The 18586-nt window shown below is 33.0% G+C and overlaps 1 protein-coding gene and 1 long non-coding RNA gene across 2 annotated transcripts in view; both read right to left on the bottom strand.

The window, feature by feature from the left end:
• LOC107614926 (polyadenylate-binding protein, cytoplasmic and nuclear-like) lies at positions 4776–9034 on the bottom strand. Its single transcript, XM_021111733.1, has 7 exons — positions 8963–9034; positions 7313–7472; positions 7043–7191; positions 5920–6036; positions 5705–5801; positions 5087–5407; positions 4776–4996 (listed from the first exon to the last, which is right to left on the bottom strand). Exons 1-7 carry the CDS (start codon positions 9032–9034, stop codon positions 4776–4778), a joined length of 1137 nt encoding a protein of 378 aa, XP_020967392.1.
• LOC110266593 overlaps positions 18054–18586 on the bottom strand; it is a 2013-nt gene continuing 1480 nt past the window's right edge. Inside the window, exon 2 of the long non-coding RNA XR_002354027.1 lies at positions 18054–18339. This is a non-coding gene — a long non-coding RNA (uncharacterized LOC110266593). The remainder of the gene's footprint in view (positions 18340–18586) is intronic.

Below are 18586 nucleotides of genomic sequence, written 5' to 3'. Positions count from 1 at the left end.
TTTTATTTTTCTTTTTTGTATTTTTTTCACCTACTAATAAGAGACTTTAAGTGACTAGTACACCACGTATAACAATATAATACAATACAATACAATTAATATTATACTTTAAAAAAAATAACCATACTAATTTAATTATTGTTAATACAAGAGAAGAAAAAAATAGTAAAATACTTCATATTCATTTACACCAATTATTTATATCATATAGTAAAAAATTACATAGATTAAGTAACAAGTTCACATACTCTTTTGAGATCAACTTTTCAATCTAGATTGACTCAAATAAGAATTTGTGATGGTCTTCTTATAATAAGCATCTGGAGTGTATCTGATTCAGGATATTTAAACTTGTTAGTCACGACATTAAAAGATATCTAGATGTACCCCGATATTAAAATGCAAAATATAAAAAAAAAGTTGCATTTAGCATTACCCGTTGTCAGACAATTCTCTTGTTTCATTACTTTCTTTGTTGACCTCCAGTGTGTCATCTTCATCATCATTTTCATCGCCGTCTGATGAAAACTCATCATCAGATGGTTCAGACCCAGACAGCACCATCACATCAGGTGATGAAGGCTCAACATTCTTGTTATACTTTATGTGGAACACTCTATATATGTTATTAAGTGTTTCTTGGTCTATTAGGTCAGCTACATAAGAGTTACGATCGAGGTGAATTTGAATGGGTTGGTTCATGTGATTTCATAGTGAAATAAAAAAGATTCTAAAACCGACATATCTAAATTGCACACATGTCCCTCTATTGACAAAATAGAAAATTCTATTATGTTCAAAGGAGTTGTCAGTTATAAGCAGTTGATCATTGTTTCTTTTCAGCTCTAGCACCAAGCAATTATCGAGCTCATCAATCACATAGAAGGTTGACCCTAATTCTTCTCCATAAGTTGATACAAAACTTGGGAGAAGAGCTCTCTCACCCTATATTCGATTTTATTGCTAAAGTTAATTCATGTCTAACAAAGCATGGTAAAAATGCATCACATAATATTACATAATCATTTAGGAAAGAGGAGTATGTACATAAAAATAAAATGCCATTATAATCAACATCATAAAAATAGGTAATTAACCAAAAAACATGAATTAGGTGTTACTGAATGTCCAAAGAAAAAAATACCGTAGTTTTGAAAGAAACACTGAAAGAGGATTTACTATTATCTTGATGCACTGTGAAAACAAAACATTCTACGTAAACATCCAATCATGTTTTTCCATATCAATAAATGCTGAATTTTCAAAGTCACTATCATTATATATGAGAAAAATATAGGTAGACAATGAAAATACTAAACAATGTGAATAATGGATATATCGGATGTTCATTTTACTAGGTGTGCAGATGGTTATTCTAATATTAAAATTTATGTGGGTATAATTTGAAGGTATAGTGTGTTTTGATTTGGTTAGTGGTTGTTCATATTGTTCAAGAAAGTTATTGATTAGTAAACATTGTATTTATTTATTTTGAATGTACATTGATAATTTATCAAGATTAATCTTTTATAAGCACCTCGCAAGTCTATTAGAGTTGGTGTAGTCTACACACATTTCAGATTAAAAAAGTCAGGTATTCAGAGTTAGCTAATCAAAGTTATCTAACACGCAAAAGAAAGTAGCAAAAGGAAGAAAGTGGAAAGGTCACTAATTGAATATAAACTAAAAATAAGGCATTCGAAATTAAAGATTTAACCCACCTCTTTAATGGGTTAACATGCATGATATAATATTGCACAATATATTTGGTTACCTGCCTATTGAAAAGTCGAAATTTTAAAATCTATTCTTTTTCCTTGTGCCAATGTTCTTGGGTTGCTACAAACCTCCTATTAGGACAAAATGGTATTATTAGAGGTTAACACTGACACTCTTTAAGCAACGAACCAAGTAACTAAATATACAAAAAAAACCCAATTAATGAACATTATAAACTGTTATCGAAAACTTCATCCCTCATTGATTACTGATTTTTAACAATAGTAAATATGAGTAAAAAGTACTACCACTCTTTAATTAGTTACTTCTGAAATCCAAACAAACATGAAGCTATCAACAACATTAAATAACACAGGAAATGCAACTTATTACACTATCTTTCTATAATAATGCTCGATTCCTCCAACTAAAATCCAAGAAATCACCTTACAAAACCACTATACAATACATTTTAGAGATTTTGAAACTTATGAAATGTGACCCAGATATAAATGAAAAGACAATAAAATTGAATTAGAACGTGAGAAATATCCGACAAAGCATCTAAGAAAAATTATAGATAGCATAACATAAAAATTCAACTAACATTAAAATTTTTACAATTTAATGTGAAGTACATTGAATAAAAAAATAGATCATACTTCAATGAAATCCAAAATGCAACAAAGAAAACAAACCTAAATATCAGGTTAATAAATAAAATAGCAAGATATTTTATTTTATTTTTTTATTGTATTTTTCACCTACTAATAAGAGACTTTAAGTGACTAGTACACCACGTATAACAATATAATATATATACACTACAACAAATGCGCTACCTAGCAGCAGTTTTTTTTATGATTAGCGGCGGTTTTAAGCCGCCGCAAAATCAAAGGCCGGCGGTTCAGTGGACCGCCATGGATATGGGCGCCGGGATTGGGTTTGTTTACTACAAATTTAAAAAAAAAATTGGATTTTCCTTTTAAAAAATATTGATTTTTTTGTTTAATTTCAAAGATATATTTTTTAGCCTTTTTTTAGATTTTTTAATATTATAAATCTTAATATTTTTCATCTATTGAATCTAAATTTGTGGCAAAAATAACAAAATTAATTGGAAAATAAAATAATATATTTATAAAAATATCAACATAGTAAATCTCTTGCTAAGAACTAATGAAGTAAAACTGTAAGCATAAGCCATGTGAAGCATGCTTGGTTACCCTCAATCAGATGCATCACATAGGCTTTATATATACTCTCCCATACTTTTATAACACATTATGAATCTAAACATGAACTAGGTGAGGTACTAATGATGCATGTATATTACTTTAGTTAATTATATTTCTATCTCACTCCCAGGTTTAACTAATAGCCAAGAACATTGTTCTTATTTGATACAGTATGTAAATTTCCTATGTACAATGATGGAAACAAAGGAAAAATGAAAGAAAACAGATAAATTTAAAGCTCAGAACTAAGACAAAACTACACACATATTACAATATTCGTGCATTTTAAAACTATCCAATCGATGCTTGTCTAATGATGAAAAACAAACAGATCACTCTTCGTCTGATTCAGAATCCTGAACCTGCAGCCTCTTTTGTCCTTCGATACGATTTGGTTCCCTTCTAAACGGTAGAATGATACTCCTAACCATTTGATTTGCTGATAGGGTATACAGATAACATGAGCAAAGAGATCTCTTATGCGAAAAACTAACAAATTAAAACATATCTTTTATATGAAAAAAAAAATTTAATCCATTATGATGATCAAAACCACAAGACTACTTTCTATGTAGGGGTACATAAATCCTACTCTGCAATCACTTTCGAAACTCCTAGTTAAACTATGTGCTTAAATCTACACTACCATATTCCAATCACAAGTTCACAACAAATCTACTGAATTTAAACAAACACAGAACAATAAATAGAAAAATTAAATCAATTAAAATAGCTCCTGTATGCTTAACTTTCATTTAACCATTTTGTTCCTTTCAAAACAACAGATTGGCTGTATTGCATTGAAATAGGAGATCAAATGGTGTAAATAGAGCTACAGAGTTTACATGCATACCTGTCACTAACATGTTCATCCGTAGAGATCTTGCAAGTTAGAATTCCACCTGGTGTGCAATGACAGATTCACTCTGTGGAAAGGAAGGGGAAACATATTTTTGTTTTCAAAAGAATATAAAAGAAATAATGCATTTCCAAATTCAAATGATAACAAAATTAACAAATAGATTTTTACCATTTCACCATACACAACATCGACAACTTGATCAAGTCTAGCTTGCTGCCTCAACAGGAATGGATGCAAATGATCGGTATATAGTTGTTTTGCACCCTGTTCAACAAGCAGCATGTGGTTTTGTTAATTTATTACTACCCAATATACTGGAAATGTTATCCCGTAGAAGAGGATAGCTAAAAGAGAAGTAAAATAGCATAATACAATATATCCTGTTCAAGAGCTAAAAAAGATAGTATTAACTAACTAACTAACAAACGAAGCAAATTCTCTTAAAACACGGCAAAGAAAGCAGTAATGTGCAGACGTTTGATTAAGCTTATATTAATAGTAGGAAGCTGTAGCGAAACAAGAAATGCAAACTTCATGTGGTAATAGAGTAGAAAGCAACCCCATCTCCCTGTTCTCTGCAAAAAACACACAATTGTTACTTCCCTTTTAACTTTAAGGTATAGCATAAATTTACCTTGCCCAAAAAAGTAACGAAAGCTAGAGAACATCAATTTTCTTTTCTGAAATACTTAAGCATCAATTTGACAAAATGATAGCACAAGATATAGTTAATAGATTTTTGCAAACATTTCTGCCACACTAAAAGATTTCTGCAAAATTTGACTCGTGTGCAAAATTTAAGAGACTAATTTGAACATTTACTCTTGAAAATAAGCATGTTCACAAGATTTTTTAAAAATTAAAAAAAATGAGCATTTTTGCTATTAAATATCAGAAAATAGGGAGTTCAATTAAGTATTAATTCAAACACGCCTGAGTCCAAGAGTAGTAATAACTTACAAGACATAGCCGATTTTGCCATTTGGCAATGCCATCAGAACCATCCAGCTAGGAGCAACACCATATCCAGCTCCTGCAACACCTATTACCGAGCCATGCAGATTTCCAGCAAAGGCACCACCAAACTCAAGATGTGCAAGTCCAGGATTGTAGTCGTAACCCATATTGGGTTTTTTCTCAGCTTGAGGTTTGACAAGAACAACCTCGAGCAATTGACCTGAAGTTCCAATCCATCACAAAGAGGTGTATGTTTTAACATATGAGTCAGACAGAACCCAGTTTATAACTTTGAATCATAAAGAAGTACCATCAATTTCGTATTTCTCCGAGTCTTTTACGGCCTTTAATGCACTTGACCTCTCTGCATAATGGATGAAACCAAAATCACGCTTCCCTCCGGCTTTGCTAGGTGGCATGACTACTTTTGTTACTTCTCCATGACGAGAGAATAGTTCCTTGAATTGTTTGGTAGTAGTATTCTCAAGTATGTTCTTCACATAAAGAGCTTTAACCTGAGAATTCGCAAAAAACAGTTTTCTAGGTGTAAATATGATTTTATTTTCCCGTCTACAGTTTTTTACATTTGTTTTAGTCCGTCTTCTCTTTATTAGATTTTTGGCTCCCACCACTTAGATCTAATAATAAGTGAAAAATGAAACTAAAAAATATTTGTAAGGACCAAAAGTGAAATTGGCAATATTTTAAAAACTAAATTGTATATTCTAAAGTACTTATAAGGAACAACGGCAAAAATGTGTCCATGTGTGTGTCTAATATTAAAAAATGTCCTATATTTATATTTTATAGGGACTAAAAACATATTTAAACAAACAAAACAAATAAGTAAATTTATGGTTAGTTGATTAGTTCATTATTTATTATTATGGGTGACACAGGATTCCCTTTTATATAAAACCACTTATACCATCAAGCACATGTAAGTATATATTATCAGCATAGATTAGTTGAAGACTGCACCTTAAAGAGCTCAATAACTTCAACCCCAGGACCAACACCCTCGACTATTCTCAGATAGTGAACACTTCAAAGTTTTACCTTGTCACAGGAAAATCTCGACTTTGATTAAAAGATTAAAACTAATCATCATATAAGATTGATTGCAGAAAGCACCATGAATACCTTATATTTCTTATTGTGTATCTCTTCTATGGCGTTTTGTGCAACCTCTTTTGTTTTGAAAGCCACAAAAGCATACCCCTTACCTTCTCCACTGTCTCTGTCTTTCATCAATTGCACCTGAAAAAGTAACAACAAAAATAAACTTCTAACTAGATATTTTAGCTTTTCTCTCTCACTTGCCAAAAAATCTAGTCTTCCATAACACAATGCATTACTGCTATAGTGAAATTGGTAATTTTTCTGCAAACATTTCTGCTACACTAAAAGATCCATAAGCTGGAAACCATAAGAGAGATCCAACATTAGTATAAATACACACTTAAGCAAATGTTAGTATAAATATTTCTGCTACACATACCCATTTTACAGATAAAACCATCAACTCAATAAACTCTTACAAAAGCCCATAGATTAGAGGGAACTACTTCCTCACATTATCTACTGCTTGGTGATGCTGCTGCTGGAATACAAATCGACTTCTTTGCCTGACTTTTCCTAAACAAGTTTCACAACAACAATAACTACTTTTTACTTTTTGATTAGTTATCTCATAAATCTAAATCTAATTCAAATAGACACAAGAAAATATCTCTTTGGTATAGCTAGTTATTGATAGAACAGGAGTCTTCAGGTGGTTTTGTGTGAAAAGTAGTACTAATTGAAAACATAAGCTTACTTATTAATTAGTGTTGAAAGCTCCGTTAGTGATTATTGTTATAGTGACAACTACAATATCCTACTAGCTTTCTACTTTTCATGTGGATTAAATCCCCATGACAAGCCTCCATCATCAACTCTTCAACCCCATTAATCCATTTATTAATCAATTATATCTCACGAGGACAAAACCCATCATCATTTGAACAAATATATATAATAATAAAAAAAACCTATCTAACCGGGAGTGCGATCCTCATCATGCATGAAAAGAATCAAAGTAAAATAAAATGATCAAAATTAATTATTTAAAACAATCGTATCGGACCTTCGCTTATTAACAGGAGCTGAGATCTACACTATCACTGGTCCTGCATTGTCCACCAAGCAATAAGTAGAAGGCGGCTAAATTGAAACCAAATCAAGAAGAAGAGGTATAATGTGAACCAAAATTGAAATCTGAGACCAAATTGAAAGGGGGATGTTTTAGATGCCAATAATCTGAACCAAGAGTATGGGCATACCTAGGATCGATACTAGAGGGAGGAGAGAGCAGATCGGTGGTGGACCCACCAGCAGGGGGAAGCGCCACGCAACTGTTACTGATAGGCGGTGCTACACAGTGGCAAGGATTCACGATTGGAGATTTGTTTCGCACCTCTACTCCCAATCTTGTTCTCACCAAGAAAATAGGAAAGAAAAAAACACAACTGAAGAATTAGGGATGAGTGCTTACCAGAGACGAGAAGACGATCCAGCAGCAGGTCCAAACCGACAACGACGACGACGAGGGCAGGTCTGGGCTTGACGAAGAGGGAAGAGACAACATCGTGACCAGCAACCTGAAACGACCTTCTGGCGATGCAAGGAGATGCGCAGACCTTCGACGGCGAGAGCTGCTATAGGCGAGGGCTGCTTAAGATGAGAGCTTCCAGAGGCGAGTGCTTCGACGGCTGGAAAGCATAGGGAGTCAGGGCTGATGGTTAGGGCTGGTAGGGAGTGTATAACGCAAGAGAAGAGCGCGGTGAGTGCTTTTCGAAGGAAGAGTAGTATATATGATGGTGTTAGTATTTTATTAATAATAATAATAGGATCAAAGTCCTGATTAGTAGCGGTTGTTCAAGAAATAGCGGCTAATCAATCAGACTCTGCGGCACATGATGTCAATTGCTGCAATCTCTGATATTTGGTTGCTATCCTCCGCTTATCTTGTAGTGATATATATATATATATAAACAAAAATAATTAAGAACATATAAAAGGAAAAGGGAAAAATGGCAAACTTTTTAATGCAACAACGAAACAGTAAAAAATAACACAAATAGGTAGTGTCACGATTATAAATCATAGCCATAGCCTTCAAAATATGATCACGAGGAGTTCACCACTTTTAAAATAATAAATAAATAAATGTTTTTTAATTGTGACAATATAAGAAACGGATTTTTTCGTTTATAAAATAAAAAAATTATTTATTTCCTCCAAAACGATTTTTCAACTTTATTTTCGTAAATAAGAGTTTTTTTTTTGGAATTAACGTCAAGTTCACCGTCCCCCGGCGAACTCTATGATGAGTTCGCCACACTATATAAACGCCGTAGGACCATTGGTTTGTCACTTTCTTCTTCCACTCTATTCTCCAAAATTTCTCTGTTACTTTCTTCTTTTCTACCTTTTCGACCTCCGTGAAGTTTGTTGTGGACGACAATCTCAGTTCCAAGTTAGTAAATAACAGTCTATGTTCTTATGTTAAGTTGGTTTACTGTTTACATGTTAGATAAAATTGTTAGGTATAGATCGTTTGTTAGTTAGAATAATAGATTTATTGTTTATATGTTACTTAGGTAAACATACTTTTTAGTGTTGTTATGTTAGGTATATTATTTTATGTTACTGTTTTTTAATATAGTGGCTATGGATCATGATGTAAAAGAATATAGGAAAGTACATTATTAGATAATTTAGTTATTGGTATAGCATTGTGTCGTGAGTTAGAAGGTAATTAGGTGAGTACTAAAATTTAAGGTTGAGTTACTTATAAATTAATATGACGATGTCAGTTAAGTAGGTTAAGCTTAAAATTAGTAGGTTTATAAGCCATTTCTCATTTAGTTAATTTTTTAATAATCCAGTGTATGAATTTATTTTAGTAGATTGTATTTCGATGGAGCAGCAGTTATTGGGTTATGAGCATGAGATGTATAGACTAGATCAGGCTGAGCACATCGCTGGGAGGCTTGATCGTGTGGTATGATTTTTTAACCCCTTTTTTTTATTTTATTATAGTGAAGGAAAAGTGAACTTGCTATTATATGTATTGAAGGTACTGTTGTTTGTTAAAATTTTTTGTTTTTTCCGTTTGGTAGGCGCCTCGGATCTTGCGCACCTGACGGGACTTGATGACACGGCTGCCGGAGCAAATTAGGCCATATCTGAGACGAGCCGGTTTTGAGTACATCGCATACATGGTGGAGTTTGAGCATGATTGGTCACTCGCCTCGGCATTGATAGAGAGGTGGAGGCTTGAATCTCACACATTTCATCTATCATGCGGGGAGATGACCATCACCCTATAGGATGTGGCATATTAGTTGGGACTCCGGATTGATGGTGATCCTGTCAGTGGATGCATCGGTGGGTGGGAGCAGCACCATCAGGGACGGACCATTGAGGAGTTGTGTGAGCAGATATTGGGTGTTGTTCTGGCACATCTGGCGATGCTCTGTGGCCCGGGACATCTAGCGATACAGCCATGCCATCACAACAGAGCTCCACGACAACCGGCTACATGCATCAAGGTCCTCTAGGTGGGGAAGCCACCTGATATGCACCCGAGAGTCAGATACATCAGGGAAGAGGATACCTCCGATCAACTGCATGATATATCCTCTCGTATACCTCATTATCCGCTCCTCTGTGGCATCCTGCTCTAGCTCTCCACAAACCGTGTTGTGGAACCAAGTAAGCTTGACAGTCCACTTAGTCTGTGACTGTCTGTCCTCTGGGCCAGGAACAACACCCAATATTTGCTCACACAACTCCTCAATGGTTCGTCCCTGATTGTGCTACTCCCACCTATCGATGCATCCACTGACAGGATCACCATCAATCCGGAGTCCCAACTGATATGTCATGTCCTACAGGGTGATGGTCATCTCCCCGCACGGTAGATGAAATGTGTGGGACTCAGACCTCCACCTCTCTATCAATGCCGAGGCGAGCGACCAATCATGCTCAAACTCCACCATGTATGCGACGTACCCAAAACCGGCTCGTCTCAGATATGGCCTAATCTGCTCCGGCGGCCGTGTCATCAAGTTCCATCTGGTGCGCAAGATACGAGGCGCCTACCAAACGAAAAAAACAAAAAATTTTAACAAACAACAGTACCTTCAATACATACAATAGCAAGTTCACTTTTTCTTCACTATAATAAAATAAAAAAAAAGGGTTAAAAAATCATACCACACGATCAAGCCTCCCAGCGATGTGCTCAGCCTGATCCAGTCTATACATCTCATGCTCATAACCCAATAACTGCTGCTCCATCGAAACACAATCTACTAAAATAAAATCACATACTGGATTATTAAAAAATTAACTAAATGAGAAATGGCTTATAAACCTACTAATGTTAAGCTTAACCTACTTAACTGATGTCGTCAAATTAATTTATAAGTAACTCAACCTTAAATTTTAGTGCTCACCTAATTACCTTCTAACTCACAACACAATGCTATACCAATAACTAAATTATCTAATAATGTACTTTCCTATATTCTTTTACATCATGATCCATAGCCACTATATTAAAAAACGGTAACATAAAATAATATACCTAACATAACAACACTAAAAAGTACGTCTACCTAAGTAACATGTAAACAATAAATTCATTATTCTAACTAACAAACGATCTATACCTGACAATTTTATCTAACATGTAAACAGTAAACTAACTTAACATAAGAACATAGACTGTTATTTACTAATCTGGAATTGAGACTGTCGTCCACAACAAACTTCACGGAAGTCGAAAAAGTAGAAAAGAAGAAAGTAACAGAGAAATTTTGGAGGATAGAGTGCTAGAAGAAAGTGACAAACCAATGATCCCACGGCGTTTATATAGTTTGACGAACTCTATATAAATTAGGGGTTCACCCGGAGGGAACTTGCTGTTAATTCAAAAAAAAATTGTATTTACAAAAATAAAGTTGAAAAATCGTTTTAGAGGAAATAAATAATTTTTTTATTTTATAAACGAAAAAAATCCTATAAGAAACCTATAATCATGATTAACAACTTTGATCACAAAATAGTCTAATATCACAATTAATAATATAACCATAAAATAGAGAATTATAATGTACAGATTGGAGGATACAGATATTTTTTTTGGAGTTAGCTTGTGGTGACAGGTGTCCAGGGAGAGCCGCTTGTTCGCTGAAAGGGGTGACGTGAAGCGTGCACGAAGCCGAATAGCTCATGTTGGGAGGGAATTGGCTCCGTTTGGGAAGGAGGTGCTGTGCTTGGATGGGGGGAATTGGGCCCGGCTGGACTGGACTCCATATTCCATACAAGGCCTAGGATGAAGGTGGGCTGTGAGAGAATCATGGTTGAAAGGGTGGGATGGGTTTTCAGTAAGTAAGTAACAGGTATATGACCCCTTGACCCGAAAAAAAAAAAGAAAAAAATAAATAAAAGCTTGCATAACCCAATTGAAGGCAGAAAAAAAAAAGAGACAAGATGTTTAAAATAGGGGTGAGCACAGGTAGTGGGTATCCGATTATCCGTCTGAACCCAAACTGAACTAATTAAATTGGTTCTGAAACTAACGGGTAATCGGGTCTAACTCGAACCAAATCGATGGCTTTGTTAGTGATTGGTTCGGATATCAGTTTTTGGGGTGCGGAACCCGAACCAACCTGCGAACCTGATCATATATTAATTAAATAAAAAAATAAAAAAATATATATGGCTTTTCCATTAGACAATGATTATTCATTATTAATATGTTTGGATTTTAATAAGTTTAGTTTTAAATGTATTTGGTATTTAACATGTTTGGATTATTTCTATTGATGTTACATGTTTATTGTACTTGTTGAATTTTTAAGATAAAAATTTAGTTTTTTTTATGAATTTCAAAGTCATCGGGTACCCAATTACCCGAACCGAACCAATCCGTTCTTAATCGGTTTGGTTTGGTTCGGGTATATGTACAAAAAAATACAAATCCAAACCAAACCGAACCAATTACATTTTGATCGGTTCGATTCTAATTTTATCATAAATCCGAACCAAACCGACCCGTGTTCACCCCTAGTTTAAAACAAAAATAACATAATTTAATCAATTATATGTATTGAATTTTAATTACTTAAAAACATCTTTAAAAAAAGATGTTTTAAGCGTCTTTAGCTAAGTGGCTCCCAAAAAAAAGAAAAGAAAGAATATATGCACCTCCATGAAATTTTTGGTGACCACTGAAGACTTAGTTTATTTAGCAGGCAGTAGTTATTTTGGTGTTGTATTTATTATAGGATAATTTTATATAATTTAAAAACTAATGAATAAAGATATGATTGAACAAATATTAAATATCTGAGTAGGCACTATTGGATTAACAGTAAAAATATAATTTATGCAGTATCACAGGAATGTTGAGATGTAAAAATATGTTGAAGTGAATACAGTTTAGCTGTAGTTTAGATATGTTGATTCTATTTATTTGTTAGAACGTTGACTAAATAAGATAGTGAAATATTCAAATATGTAAGTATACTGGTTGGCGATATAATGACTGAACGCTGTATAAGACGACTATTTTTTTTAGGTATGGAAGTAAGAGTAGTGATATAATGAAACACTATAATTTTTGGTATTGTACGAAATTGTGGAAGGTATAAAAATCGGACGGTCCAATTAGTGAACCTCAATTTCATTTAATTTCTTTTTAACACAAATCGGATAGTCCAATTTGTGTACCATCTACTAATCGGACGGTCCGATTTCTACTTCTCTAATTAAGCAATTCCACATTTGAGAATAATACCCGATCAATCCACATTTTTATAAAAATACCGTTGTAACTCCAATATCAAAAACAAAGTTCGTATTTACATTATAGAGTTTGATCACAGCTACAGCAGAATTGAAGTTAAAGCATGTCATTTAATAGCTCATTATTCATTCAGCTTTCACTCTCATAAATCAGTAAATATTCCCTTTCTTAGTTCGTGTATCTCGTTTGGTGAAATAACACCGTAACACTATATTAATACCAATAGGCAATAACAATATTAATTAGATAAGACAAAAATATTAATTAACTAAAATATGAATTTAATTTTAATTGATACTATTTCTTTATCCATAATTCTGTATCCTTTTTAATTACTTGTAAATTTTTTTATCCATATATTTATATTATGTCATATATATATATATATAATGCTTAAAATGGTTAATAATAATACTAATAACATTTTATTTATTCAATTATGAGGTATATTTAAAAATTGGCATTATGTTTTCAATTATTTACATACTTATTTAACTATTTTTTCTATTAATCTGCTAAATACTTTTAAAGTCTAATAGTATTTAATTTATATATTGGTACACGTATTAAAATGGCTAAAAATACAAACAAAGAAAAATTTTATAAGAAGAGTCTAATTATACAATGTTTATATACAAATGGTCCTTGGGTGTGTGACAGTAGAAAAATTGACTTGATTTTTTTTTTAATTTACAATTAAGTGAAATAATTACATGAGCAAAAAATTTAGAATAAAAAATTGGAGAGTTATGTATTTATAATGTATGTTGTCTTTGATTCTTAGAGTAAAAAGCACAATTCAACTTTTTTATAATATTTTTTAATCGTATATAAATTAATTAAAAAAATATTTTAATTTTTTAAATTAAATTTAAAATTCTAATTTCAATTACAATTAAAAAACTTTAACCCTAAAAATAATTACTTTAGGATATAAAAATTAAATATGAAGATCATGAATTCACCTTTGAATCAATACTTTGTTATTGATTTTATTTAATTAATAAATACTACATATTAGCTAATATGTACAATTTAGATACTAGGACAATAATTAACACAAACAATAATTACATACACCAATGTTTTGAATAGGATCTACCCAATCCTATTTAGGACAAATCCAGATTCTGACCAAATCTGAATTTGACTAGGATTCATCGTAGCTTTCAACAGCCAAAAAAAGAAAACTAAGACACTTTGAATTCATCGTAAAATGAAGTTTAAAACCCTGAGTAACTTAAAATAACAATAGTATATGGCGTCCGAATTCAGGACAATTTCAACTTGACCAAACAGTAAAACATACGAAGGAATACAATTTACAATGGCTAACAAAAAAAGAAAACTAAGACACTTTGAAACACACTTCCAATTCAGTTTGGCTCGGTTCGTCGCTGGTAGTTGCTCGCTGCTTCTCGACAGTCGCTGCCCTACACCCTCTGTCAGTGTTCTTTCTTGGTTCTGCCTTGTCGTGTCTCGTCTGTCTCTTGATGTTGTGGTGTGGTGTTTTATTTTGATTTATTGTGTCGTGATTATTGTATGTGAATCTGTTTGTCAGTTTAGTGCGTAACTTAGTAGATATATTTGTATTAATTTATATTTCATGATGAATTTATGTCTTAATTATTTAATTTACTGATAGGTTTCACTTAACTGATGTAATATCATACTCTTAAATATTTATACCTTTCAAATTAGTTTTTATATCATAATATCAATATTTATTAAAAGAATTAAATTGTTTTTTAATGTTAACATATCTAAGATTTATATTATTATATTCATAATGAGTAATAATAATTTGTAACTAAATACGCTATAAATTATTATTATTTTATACTTTCCTAACGTGTCACTTATACTGTCATATTTCTTTTATGCAAGTATGTATTATATTAATAATAAAGTGGTGGCAAAAAACTTTATAATCACATATATCGATAAATTTTTCGAAAAGCTAACTCTGATAACTTTATGTGAATTATTTTCGTGGAGGGCAAAAAAATTTTAAAATTCAGTCCCCGGCCCCATATTAAAATTTTGAGAAAATTTTACTTTTTTTTATGTGAAATGTTAAAATGATATAATTTTTTTCTTTATTTATAAAATGTACATTTATCTCCTATATAATTTTTAAATAATCTTTTCTCTAGCCTATTTTAGGTTCTTGATGTTAAATAATGCTAATTTTATCCATTTTTCTCAAAAGAATAACTTTTTTTTTACAAAAATATCCTTTACTAAAAATTTTATTTTCTGTCATTGAATTTTGCTTTTCAAAATACATTTTAGTAAATTACCTTTTAACGATTAAATTGTATTTGCATGAAAATATTATTTAAAAAATTCGAGAGTAAAATTATTTTTTTAAGATCTCGTTGAATAATTTTTTAACTATTAAGTTATTACGTTAATTCTTTTTGTTAAAAAATCTTTTAAAAATTTTCTATGAATTTTTTGATACCAAAATATACTATTTTAATACTAAAAATTGTGTTACTAGAAATTTTTTTCAATATAGATATATTTTCATTGTTGTGCATATTAGTAATGGTAACATTTTTTAGGGTAAAGTACTAAATTGGTCCTCTATGTTTGGGCGTAATTCTGTTTTAGTCCTTAAGGTTTAAAGTGTTCTATTTGAATCTAAAAAAGTTTCATTTAGCATCAATTTAGTCCCACAGTGAGGTCAAAGTTAAATAATTAACGGAATATCCCACATAACAACAGTACAAGAACAATTAATTTGGAGAACAAGTACAAGCTACAGAGGCACAAAATCAACCATTGATGCATCAATACATTTATTTATCATTCTCTTTAGTTTTATAGAAAATATTTTATTTATATTGTAAGAAAAATAATAAATAAATGTATTGATGTATCCATGGTTGATTTTGTGCCTCTGGAGTCTGTATTGTTCTCCAAATTATCGATTTTGTTCTTGTACTGTTGTTATGTAGGACATTCTGTTAATTATTTAACTTTGACCTTACTGTGGGACTAAATTGATCTAAATGAAACTTTTTTGGATTCAAATATAACACTTTAAACCTTAAGAACCAAAACAGAATTACGCCCAAACATAAGAGACTAATTTAGTACTTAACCTTTTTTTTTATTTAATGTAAGAAGAATATACATTAATATCGCAAAACTAATAGTAACATATAAAAAAAACGTTAACAAAAATTGTGGAAAAATAATAATTTATTAATTATAAAAATTATTGAAGGATACGTCCAAATTCCTCAAGGAGGTCCAATGTGTATTTTCTTTGATACATTGCTATGCCTCTATGGCTTCTAGCGAATTCGAGCCCCAAGAAGAATTTTAATTCCCCAAGATCCTTGATTTTAAACTTGTCATCAAGCAAGTGTTTCACTCTCTCAATCTCTCTAAGATCATTCCCGCCTAAAACCAAGTCATCCACGTAGACAAGGATGCAAGTGAATGATGCAGCGGTGGACTTAGTAAACAAACAACTATCGGCCTTGGACTGAAAGTACCCAAACTGAATGAGCACGCAACATAATTTCTGGTGCCATTGGCGGCTGGCTTGTTTGAGGCCGTACAAAGAGCGTTGTAGTTTGCAGACAGAACCAAGTGGGGCTTGAAGACCTAAGGGTGGCTTCATGTACACTTCTTCGGGCAAGTCACCATGTAAGAATGCGGTATTGACATCGAGCTGATGCACAAACCAGTTTTTAGTCGAAGCAATGGTGAGCAAGACTCTCAAAGTAGTTAGTTTAATCACAGGACTAAACGTATCGAAAAAATCAAACCCAGCAGTTTGGGTGAATCCCTTTGCCACCAATCTGGCTTTATGTCGCTCAACTTCACCATTGGACTTAAACTTGGTCTTAAAGACCCACTTACAACCGATCGCCTTCTTTCCTTTGGGTAGAGGAGTCAGTGTCCATGTCTTGTTTTCTTCAAGAGCATTGAGTTCATCTCTAATTGCCTTCTTCCAACAACTATGGGTGATTGCCTCCTCATAACTTCGTGGTTCAATGTTAGCAGATAAAGCAGTCGAGAAGGCCCTGTGACCTGCTGAAAGGGAATTCAAGCACACATAATTGGAGAGAGGATATTTTTTGTGGTATTGACTGGAGGACTGTTGATCAGTGGTGGTGAATCGCATACAATGGTAGTCTTGAAGATAGGCAGGTTTGTGTTTAAGTCGAGTGGATCGACGCACCTCTGGCTGCACATCAGGCAACGCTGAATGCTGCATAGGTGAGTGTGATGTATCTAAATTGCGACTGTGTGCAGAATCTTGTGAATGTAAATGTGGTGAAAAATGTGAATTAGTGGTAGGTGATGATGCATGAGGAATGAGTTGAGGTGCTGCCATTGGTGTGTGAGTGGAAGCAAAATCCGGGGACGGATTAGGGGGCGAATATAGAGCTGCTGGCAGCACCATATCATCCAGCCGTTGTGTATTAGTGCAGGGATGCGAAGGGGGATCATGGTAGAGAAAAGGATCATCATGTTCATGTGACTGATAGTTAGTAGTCGTTTTTAAAGAAATGGGATCAGCGGTATTTTTGAAAGGGAAGAACTGTTCATAAAACTTCACATTCCTTGAGATTATTATTTCTCGGGTTTTTGTGTCTAGCAGAACATATCCTTTGGTTCCTGACTTAAATCCTAAGAAAACACATTTTCTAGCTCTAGCGTCAAGCTTTCTTCTATGAGAAACCAAAGTTGATGCATAAACCAAACAACCAAATACCTTGAGGTGTTTAATATCCGGTAAGGTATTATATAAGATCTGATAGGGACTACAAGGTGCTATCTTAATGTGAGGTGTTCTATTTAAAATGTGGACGGCATGAGCCACGGCATAGTGCCAAAAACAAAGTGGTAAGTTTGAATTAAAGATGAGTGTCCTGGCTACGTTCAAGATTTCTTGATGTCGCCTTTCTACCACCCCATTCTGTTGTGGAGTTTCCACACAGCTGGTTTGGTGTAGAATACCCTTGGTTTGGTAGAATGAGGGCATCAAAAATTCTTGACCGTTATCAGATCGAATGCATTTAATGACTTTATTGTGTTGAGTTTCAACAAGTTTGACGAAATTTTCAATCAATTTTCTGATCTCAGAAAATGTGAAATAGCAAAGAGAGACAAAAGGTGTGATTTCATTATTGTAAACTGATATATATACACTCAATGTGAGCCACACATTTGATAACTGCCTGAATAAATTCCTTACTCTACTCTAACTAATACTGATGTTAATTTACTAAGTGGGACAGCTTGTTATACATGCTGTTAAACTATTAATCTACTCTACTATAATCTGGCTACAGATACTTTGAAAAAAAATTAATTTAATGATTAAATAACATTTGTAACTATTGATTCCTTAATATGTTTATGCCCGTAAAATAATTCGTTATAATTATTTTTAGGATTACTCAGACGGGATTCTATTTTTAATAGTTACCTATGTCAGTTATGTATTTACAATTAATAGGGTTTCCTTCAATGTTAGGAGACTAGTGAAGCTAAGACCCAACTGCTAGCTTTCCTACATTTTTTTTCTGAACCCCCCAACATGGCCCACGTTGTAAGCCTCCAATCAACGGAATGCAGGATTCTCAAAACCCCGTTCCATCTCACCCAACGAAGCCGGCTCATTTGCCCATGCCATCAGCGCCCTCAACTTCTTCAGAGCCAGCTGCTTCCTGATCATGAGAACAACACGTGTCAAATGCTGAAATAAAATGATTGTAGATCTGTATATCTGTACAGAATAACATCTATACACTAGTGCGACCCCATAAAATACGTTACAATAAAAAACAGTAAACATGGAATTTGAATAAGGTCATAGTTGTCTTAAATGCTTGAGGAAAAAAAATGTGATACATTTTTTATCACGTTTTTTCGACTAATCACAAAACAATTATGACTTCAACTCAAAAAACCGTG

Source organism: Arachis ipaensis, chromosome B09 (genome assembly GCF_000816755.2).
Source record: "Arachis ipaensis cultivar K30076 chromosome B09, Araip1.1, whole genome shotgun sequence".
NCBI classification, from domain to species: Eukaryota; Viridiplantae; Streptophyta; class Magnoliopsida; order Fabales; family Fabaceae; genus Arachis; species Arachis ipaensis.
The sequence above is the reverse complement of the archived record's forward strand: the minus strand, read 5'-3'. Positions and strand labels throughout refer to the sequence as shown.